This window comes from Oryctolagus cuniculus, chromosome 1 (genome assembly GCF_964237555.1).
Source record: "Oryctolagus cuniculus chromosome 1, mOryCun1.1, whole genome shotgun sequence".
Taxonomy (NCBI): Eukaryota; Metazoa; Chordata; class Mammalia; order Lagomorpha; family Leporidae; genus Oryctolagus; species Oryctolagus cuniculus.
In genome coordinates, this window is record NC_091432.1 from 160,048,465 (window position 1) to 160,058,111 (window position 9,647).

General features: G+C 49.4%; 1 protein-coding gene across 2 annotated transcripts in view; it reads left to right on the forward strand.

The window, feature by feature from the left end:
* Positions 1–9,647, forward strand: part of KLF9 (KLF transcription factor 9) — a 31,657-nt gene extending 22,010 nt beyond the window's left edge. For both annotated transcript variants that reach the window (XM_051858717.2, XM_002708195.5), the window contains one exon: positions 6,179–9,647. In XM_051858717.2, coding sequence (XP_051714677.1) covers positions 6,179–6,182 — 4 coding nt within the window. In that variant the 3' untranslated portion in view covers positions 6,183–9,647. The remainder of the gene's footprint in view (positions 1–6,178) is intronic.

The following is a 9,647-nucleotide window of genomic DNA, read 5'->3' on the forward strand; positions in this document are numbered from 1 at the left end:
TGCTTTTAAAAAAAAAAATCTTAGCCACTCCCTAGCATTTCCTGCATGGCCTTGACTGGGATGGGGCAGGGGTGCCCATCCATGCTTTGGGCCTGACTTCCAGAGGAGTGCCACCTGTGCTCTGTTTCAGACCTTGCTAAGGAACAGTTTCACGTCTATATGTTGATCCTGTGAAAGATTTTTTTTTTAATTATTTTATTTACAAGAGTTATAGAGAGAGGGAGAGATTTTCCATCTGCTGGTTCACTCCCCAGATGACTACAACAGCCAGGGCTCTTGGCCAGGCCGAAGCCAGGAGCTTCTGAGTCTCCCACCTGGGTAGCAGGGGCCAAGCACTTGCACCATCTTCTACTGCTTTCCCAGACGCATTAGCAGGGAGCTGGATCAAAAGGGAGCAGCTGGGGCATGAACCGGAGCCCATACGTGATGCCAGTGTCCCAGGTGGTGGGCTTACCCAGTATGCTACAATGCCAGCCCAAGACTTAATTCTTCTGTTTTCCTAGAAGCTTTTCTTAGAGATGGATGTTCAGTTTTATCAAATGCTCTTTTGCATCTATCATGACAAAGGGGAGTGTGGACCTGTGATTAGCCTGCTAAAATGGAAATAATATCAATATGATTTCCTAAAATCAAATTATCCTTTTATCTATGGATCCTAGTGTCTTTTTTTTTTTTTTTTGCAATCAAAAAACACCAACGTTCCTCAATAAGCAGCCTTGATTTTGTGCATCTGCAGGAAGCTATGATTCTTAATTGACACTTTTCCAGTTCTGTTCTGAAAAAGAAGCCTAATTCCCTGCGATTTTTAAAAAAAATTTTGTCTTTTTGGCCAGATTGGCTTACTTTTGCTAGAAGCAATAGAAGCTTTTTTGGTTTTGTATTTTTAACTTTCCCTTCTCAATTAAGCTTAGACCTTTCTAGATCCTTCCGTGGACTTGGGAGCCAGGAGATGAGGAGAAGCAGGGTGGTGGGAAGGGAGTGGCACTGAGGGCAGGGACCTGAGGTGAGGACCAGGAAGAAGACCTCTCTGCACCCTGGGCAGCCTGCAGAGGGTTGGGCACATCCAGGGAACAAGCCCTGCTCTTGCCAAGCCCCCGCTCCTGTCTTCTCTGTGGAGAGCTCCCACTCTTCATTTCAGGACTTCCCCGAAAAGCAGCAGCTTGCTCGGTGGCATTCACTCATTACCAGCAGAGAGGAGGTGCCCTCTCAAGCGCCGGGAGCCTCTGGGTGTGCTGAGAGGGCGAGCCCTTGGCCAGCAGGCCCTGCGCCCCTTCCCTCGCACCCACCCACAGTAAGCCCAGGAGAGCTCGGGGGCCCATCTGTCTGTGCAGACAAAGTCCTCTACCCATTTGGTGCACTGCGCAGGAGATTTTTTGGATCAGGTTTATTTTGCGCTCTGCACTGAGTCTGTCAGCAAGAGGTGCTTAGCTTTTTGCTGGTAGGGGCGGGGAACACTGTATAAATAATGAGAACTCAGAGAAACTTGTGCTGTTAACAGCCCTGCTCCAGTAAAGCAGAGTTTATTGTGTCACTGCCTCTGGGTGTGTTTTCCTGTGAAGGCCAGAAATAAAGCACTGGTACAAGCCACTCTCTCTCTCCCCCTCCCTCCCCTCAGGAGGATGCTAACTCTTCATTAAGGCTAAAGACAGGCTGCTGAATGGGCCTCTAATTGATCCTTGCTTTGCCATGTAACTTGTTCAGCATGCTGCCATGTGACCATTCCCTGGCCCCTGGCACTGAGCTGAAACAGAGGGCCTCACTTGGTTTCCTCCTGGCCGTGGGAGCACAGGGTGAGTCCCAGTCTCCCTGGGCCTTTCTTTTCTCCTCACAGATCTTATCTGTTCCTCTCTGTGCAAGATTTCTCATGCCTCACTTTTCTTAGGCGTCTTTCTCTAGATATTACCCTACATGGCCATCATTCACCAACAGGCCAGACTGTGTCTCACAGGAGCTGTACATGAGTTCTGCACTAGGTGATCTTCAGAGTGTGGGTCTGCCGGCAGGGTGCAGCCTGCACACACACACACACACACACACACACACACACTGCACGGCTGGGCCATGTTGCATCAAGCGTTGGAAGTGTGTGCTTCCTCGGTAGACCATGGATTCCAACACAACCCACTACTAACACACCTGGCATTTTTATCTGGCTCTTGAAGACCTTGACTTTGCAGTCTCTGGTGTACACCACATGGAAATTCGGGTCCTTTGATTAAGATTAGAGTCAGCCAGCCAGTGCTGCGGCTCACTAGGCTAATCCTCCACCTGTGGCGCTGGCACCCTGGGTTCTAGTCCTGGTCGGGGTGCCAGATTCTGTCCTGGCTGCTCCTCTTCCAGTCCAGCTCTCTGCTGTGGCCCAGGAAGGCAGTGGAGGATGGCCCAAGTGCTTGGGCCCTGCACTGGCATGGGAGACCAGGAGGAGGCACCTGGCTCCTGGCCTTGGATTGACGCAGCACACTGGCCGTAGCAGCCATTTGGGGGATGAACCACCGAAAGGAAGAACTTTCTCTCTCTCTCACCGTCTAACTCTACCTATCAAAAAAAAAAAAAAAAAAAAAAAAAAAAAAAAGATTAGCCATCAGCCAACGTGCTGTAAAGGGCCAGATAATTCAGCTCTGTGGGCCATACAGACTTGGGTGCAGCTGTTCAACACTTCCATTGTAGCAACAAAAAAGCAGCCATACATGATGGGTAATGAGTGTGGCTGTTTCTAATGCAACTTTATAGATGGATGTGAAATTTTTATTTTCATATCACTTTGTCCTATCACAAAATAATCTTTTGATTTTTTTTCTTTTCAAACCATTTGTTAAAAGCCAAAAATAAGGATGGGATAGAGCATTCTTAGTTCATGAAAGGCCACAGGTGGCTGGTGGGTTGGGTAGTTGGGCTAATCCCTGATGTCAGTCCCCTACAGAGAGTTCCTCATGTTTTTCCAAATAATCCTAAAAAATGGAATGAAATGAAATGAAATGAAATGAAATGAAATGAAATGCAATGCAATGCAATGCAAACAGTCCTGGGGCTTTGGTAGTAGCAGCTCAGCTCCAGGCAGACGTTCTTGAAATACTTAGAAGCTGACATGGAACAGTTCTCCTGTACCCGCAGCTGACTCAGCCTTCAGCACAGCTTCCCTCTGACGGTCACATCTGTCATTTCTAGACGTGATCTGTTCCAGTCCCAGCCCACTGGAGAGTGGTCTTCTGGTCCACTCCCCACAATGGACTTAAAAGAAATGGGCATGTGCCATCGGGTAAGCTCAGCCATATTACCACTCTTCCAAAGAAAACCCCTTCTGTTGGGCTTCTGCGCTAAGAGCATTGAGAAAACCCTGAGCTCTCCCTTGTCCCTGTTGTCTTCACCTCCGTGTCATACAGCAGTGGGGAGAGGGTTCCCAAGACAAGAGAGCAGAGAGGTTTTGTGTTTTGTTTGGGCTTGGCTTTTGCAACTTATCACGCTGTGAACCCTGGCCTGTCATTAATTTTTAATATGACAGGCCGGCGCCGCGGCTCAATAGGCTAATCCTCCACCTAGCGGTGCCGGCACACCGGGTTCTAGTCCCGGTCGGGGCGCCGGATTCTGTCCTGGTTGCCCCTCTTCCAGGCCAGCTCTCTGCTGTGGCCAGGGAGTACAGTGGAGGATGGCTCAAGTGCTTGGGCCCTGCACCCCATGGGAGACCAGGAGAAGCACCTGGCTCCTGCCTTTGGATCAGCGCGGTGCGCCAGCCGCAGAGCACCAGCCGTGGCGGCCATTGGAGGGTGAACCAATGGCAAAGGAAGACCTTTCTCTCTGTTTCTCTCTCACTATCCACTCTGCCTGTCAAAAAAATTTTTTTTTTTAATATGACAAGCTTAGAACATTTCCCCCAGAGACACTGAATAGAGGTTCCAGGAGGGGACCTTGGTGGCATCTAATTCACAACGCAAGTTGCAGAAGTTTAATTTCCAATACCATAGCATTGTTGAGTGGTTTGGGGGACATTTTTTTTTCTTCCTTTTTAGGCCCCTTGTGGGAAAGTCTTCACGCTCATCCCCCTGGACAAGGCCTGACTCCCATTGGTTTGCTATCACCTGTTGCTGCCACAGCTTCTCAGCCCAGAGCTCAGGGAATTTATACCAAGATCTGCAGGTGCAGCATTCACTGCCACACATTTGTTTTCTCACACGGGTCTCCCGCAAGAACAAGCAGGCTGTCCAGGGTATTAGAACCCTACTCTGCTTAGAGAACACAGTCTTGGTCATGTCTAGGCTATCACAAAGGTGCCACAGTTGGTTGGTTTTGTTTTGTCCTTACTTTGACAACTTATCCGTCAGCACAGGTTAAGAGAAGCTAGGTGAAAAAGAATTTGGGGATGACTCAGATGCGCCGTGCTGGACAGCTCCCAGCCTCTGCAATCTCTCTCTGGGTTCCAGGAAGGCGGGCCAGGAGAAAACATGCACTGCTCACACCTACCCAAGAGTGTCTGGAGAGCTCCGTGGGCGCCGGAGCCTGCAGAGCAGCTGCTCCTGGCTGTGCTCAGAAAGGTGTGAAGAGCAGGCAGGCAAGGGAAGTTCTCGTCTGAAGCAGCTCTCCTGCTCATGTGTCCTCCTCCCGCGTGTCCTCCCCGCCGCGTGAACGTGTGTGGCTAGGCAGCACGTGGCTGCATGTTTGAGATGCAAAGACAGAAGCAAGAGGGCCGGCGCCGCGGCTCACTAGGCTAATCCTCCGCCTTGCGGTGCCGGCACACCGGGTTCTAGTCCCGGTCGGGGCGCCGGATTCTGTCCCGGTTGCCCCTCTTCCAGGCCAGCCCTCTGCTGTGGCCAGGGAGTGCAGTGGAGGATGGCCCAGGTGCTTGGGCCCTGCACCCCATGGGAGACCAGGAAAAGCACCTGGCTCCTGGCTCCTGCCATCGGATCAGCGCGGTGCGCCGGCCGCAGTGCACCAGCCACGGCGGCCATTGGAGGGTGAACCAACGGCAAAAGGAAGACCTTTCTCTCTGTCTCTCTCTCACTGTCCACTCTGCCTGTCAAAAAAAAAAAAAAAAAAAAAAAAAAAAGACAGAAGCAAGAATCCGTGGGAAGCTGGTGGAAGGGGTGGGGAGGAGCATGTGGAAATAGTGTCAAGTCCTCACAACCCAGGGGAGTGGCACAATGAGGCCCAGGGGCAGGCCGTGCAGTCCAGCAGTCAAGGTCAGGGTGTGGCTCTGCTTTCTCATCATTTGGCCCTGAGGAAACCGTCTGACCTTCCCAGCCTCCATTTTCTCATCTGTAAAATGGAGCTATTTTATGGGGTGGCCTGTGAGAATTCAGTGAGATAACGCATGAGAAGCCGTTAGCTCTGTGTCTAACATGTTACTATAATAACGTTAGTTCTCTTGGGAGGGCTATGGAAGAATCTGCCATTGCTTAGTCTGGAGAAGATTAGCAGAACACACTCCAGCTGTCTTCAGATACTTACGGGATTATTACATGTCAAGGGGACAAGGTTGTGCAAACACAATAGGATTTAAAATCACCAGAAGAGTGACAGAGATGCTCAAGACCAAGCCAGGCTGTTCAGTCAGGTCCCCGGAGCCTTTGCCTAGAGGTGCGGAGTGGCCGCAGCCCTCCCTGCCCAGTTACCTTTCATCCCCGCCATGCCAGGGCTCAGCCACACGGACCCCTGAGAGCTCACACTGGCAACTCAGCAGAGTAAAACCCGATGGGCACAAAACAGCACGCTCATTTACTTAGTGGCGTAGAACAGGTGCAGTGTCCTGCCGGATGAGTTGGCTGGCATCAGTAACTCGGGTGGCTTGGGCACAGGCACTGCTACAGACTGGCGATCCAAGGCAGACACGGGCAGGGCTGGCTTCAGGAGTGTAGATGGCCACCTTCTGGCCGGGTCTTCCCACGACCTTTCCTGATGTTCGCATGTTTGTGTCCTAATCTTACTCCAACACCAGCCACTGGACGCAGGACCACCCCCAAAGACCTCATGGACTGGCAATGACCTCTTTTAAAGACCTTGTCTCCAAATAGTCATGTGCTGGGGTGCAGGACTTGCAGGTCCCAGAACTGGGGTTCAGCGGGGGCGATCGGGATTGGGAGGCCGAGCTCATCCCCGATCCCTCACCTGCAAGAGATGGAGCCTTTGAGGCTCAGGGCTTGCCCGGTCCCCCTCGCGTGCTCGCTAACCTGTGTCCCGTCTCTCCTAGGTGAGCGGCCCTTCCCCTGCACGTGGCCAGACTGCCTTAAAAAGTTCTCGCGCTCGGACGAGCTGACCCGCCACTACCGGACGCACACGGGCGAGAAGCAGTTCCGCTGCCCGCTGTGTGAGAAGCGCTTCATGCGCAGCGACCACCTCACCAAGCACGCCCGGCGCCACACCGAGTTCCACCCCAGCATGATCAAGCGGTCGAAAAAGGCGCTAGCCAACGCTTTGTGAGGCGCTCCCCCGCCCGCCAGCCCCGCGGCAGCCAAGGAGGGACGGACGGACCCCCCCTGCCCCGAGAGGACACAGCTACTCCCCGGAGACCCACGGACCTGTGGCAACCAAGCCCCTCCTCCCCACCACCACCACGAGGCTCACTGGCCGCCCAGGAAGCCGCGTGCCCCCGACTGCCTCCGCCCTGCGTGGTTTCTCAAAAGCACACTGTAGCCCGAGATCAAAGTCAGCGCTTGGTCCACTCGCAGAGGCAGCTCTCAGCGCCGGTCTCTGACTGCGGGAGGGAGGGCAAACGCGGCCGGCCCGGCCCGGGGGGGGGGGGTGTTCTCCTTTACTGTCCCCCCCCTGCCCGGGGCGGGGTTGGGAAGGGGCGAGGCCACACCGGTGTACATAACTTCGGACTGCGTGCGCTCAGCGGCGGCACCACGCGCGCACAGTGACCCGGGGCCCTTTTTGCTTGCTGTCTCTCGGAAGTGTTTTTGTTACCTTTTAAATGTCATGACGAGTGTGCTTCAGTTTGTTTATTAGCAAAACCACTCTTGAATCACGTGAACTGTGGAGATTTCAGAAACACACACGCAAACACACCACACGCCACAGCACAGCTGTCTGTGCAAGCAGGAGTGCATCTGCTGCAGCATGCTCTGTTATCCTGAGACTTGAACACAGCATCACTTAGGTCGCCGCGGGGGAGCAGAGCTGGGGTTTGTACCGCTCAAGGCAGACCTGTGCCGGGCCGCACCCAGTCCGGGACTTTGAACCCTTGCTTTGTAGGAATTGGACTTTCCCAGCGTAAGCTGCACTTTTATTTCTTAATGCAGAGGATGAATACGTTAAATACATGCTTTGAAGATAGAAGCAGGCTTTCTGTTTGGCACCACGTTATAATCTGCGTCTTTTACAGTACACACGTTTCCCTAAGAAATCCTGGCAGAGATGTGAGGGCAGAGTCAATACAACGGGCGCTAAAGGAGAAGGAGGGGTAGTGTTTTAAGAACTACAAAAAAAAAAAAAAAAAAAAAAAAAAAAGAAGAAGAAGAAGAAAAAGAAAGCATTTTAACTCTATTAACTTTTCCAAATTTTCCTGTCCTTTTGGTTATCATCATCTTAGTGTACCATGATGTCACTAAGAGAGAGGGCTTTTGCCTTTGTTGGGTGTTACTGGAATGGGTGTGAAACAGCCACTAGCTCTGGGAACACCGATTATTTGGAGAAAAGGCTTGTTGGTTTCTTTCCTGTGGTCCGACAAAACTGCCACTTCCAGGGGCAAGAGCAGTGTCCAAGGAGAGGGAGCTGACACAGGAAGAGAGAAGGAAACTCCCTAGGGAGAAAGCACCCAGGGAAACTTATCTTGGTGACTCTGGGAGAAGGCAGGCAAAGGGAATGCACAAGTGTGGAGTACACGGCTGTGTCTGTTACACCGGTAGCCTCACCACTGTCTCTCTTGCATCTAGGTGTCTACCATGGCCTAAAACCACTACATCCTACACGCCATTTACCCGAAAACCTAATTCTGGCCTTTACGTGGTCAGAACAGCGAACTGAGTTTTCATAGTTAAAAAAAAGAAAAAAAGAAAAAAAAAAACAACCTCCAATGAAGGGAGTCAGCCGTGATCATGGGGGAAATGTTTACATTTTTTCGTCTTCAGAAGTCACGCTTTCTGACGATGTCATCTGATAATTACAAACAGGGAGCTCCGGTGCACTCTGGTTCTCCGTGTGCTATCCCACGTGTCGTGTCAGCGCGGGGTGCCTACCTACCAGTGAACTCAGCGTGCCGGCCGACACTCGCTCCTCTGGCGCGCAGGGGCCACGGCTGACTCCGTTCAGCACAACAGCCATCACGAGCACCGTGTTGTTGTTGCTTTCCTTTTTTTTTTTTCTTTTTTTGGTTTTGTTTAACCAACGTAGTTGTATTAGTAGTTCTATAAAGAGAACTGCTTTTAACATTAGGGACTGGGAGCAGTCCATGGGCTAAAAAAGGAAAGTGTTTTCTCGTGAGAAAACATGTCAGGAAAAATAAAGAACACTTTCTACCTCTGTTTCAGATTTTTGAAACGCTTGTTTTAAACCAAATTTTAATTTTTGTGTCCAAAATAAGTTTTAAGGACATCTGTTCTTCCATACGAAATAGGTTAGGCTGCCTATTTCTTACTGAGCTCAAGGAAGGGTCTGCTTAGAACACTCTGGCTGCCTTTTAGTGAGTGAGGAGTTGGAGGTTGCCTAGCAACTTGCTAACTTATAAAAAAAAACTCAACTTTCCCTCACAGAAAGCAACGCAGGAACTGAAGTCAGTGAAAGACAATCTTTATAGTATACGGGAGTAAATCGAAATGTGGCTTTTGTCAAGCACTTCGATGGATATAATTGCAGCAACTTGTTTAAAAAAAATGCACAATTTACTTCCCAAAAGAGTTGCTACTTGCCTTTTCAAGTTGTTGACAAACACACATTTGATATTCTCTTCTATGTTCTAGTAACGTAACATGTAAACTCAAGGCTTTTTATTCTTTGTGATAAATCCTGTTTTAAAACGTCACAAAACAGGAACCAGCATTCTAATTAGATTTACTATCAAGGTATGGTTCAAATAGGACTACGAGAGTTCGTTGAACACTAAAACTATGAAATAATTACTTTTTATATTAAAAAGACCATGGATTTAACTTGTGAAAATCCAAATGCAGGATAGTAATTTTTGTTTACTTTTTTAACCAAACTGAATTTTTGAAAGACTATCGCAGGTGTTTAAAAGAGAGAAAAGCTGTTTTATCTAATACTGTAAGTAGTTGTCATATTCTGGAAAATTTACTAGTTTTAGAGTTAAGATATCTCCTCTCCTGGGTTAGGGATGAAGAAAGCTCTTACCATTGTGGACTGATGCCCTGGCTTTAAGGTCTAGCTCTACATCATGCTTCTTTTGAGAATTATATTTGGTAGTTATAATTACAGAAACTGATTAGTTTGTCAGTTTGCAGATAGATTTAGCACAGTACTCATCACTCTGGATAGATTGAGATGTTCTTTCATCACGGATGAATGATCTGTAACACTGTAAGATACTGATCTTTACAACTGTTTAATCAGTTTTATTTTTGTACAGTCTTAGTGACCTAAGTTATTTTGCTGTCCCGTTTTTGTAAATCAAATGAAATTATCAAAGAGGATTCTGACAGTAGGTATTTTGTACATATGTATATATGTTGTCCAAACAAAAATAATAAATGGTAAAGATTAAA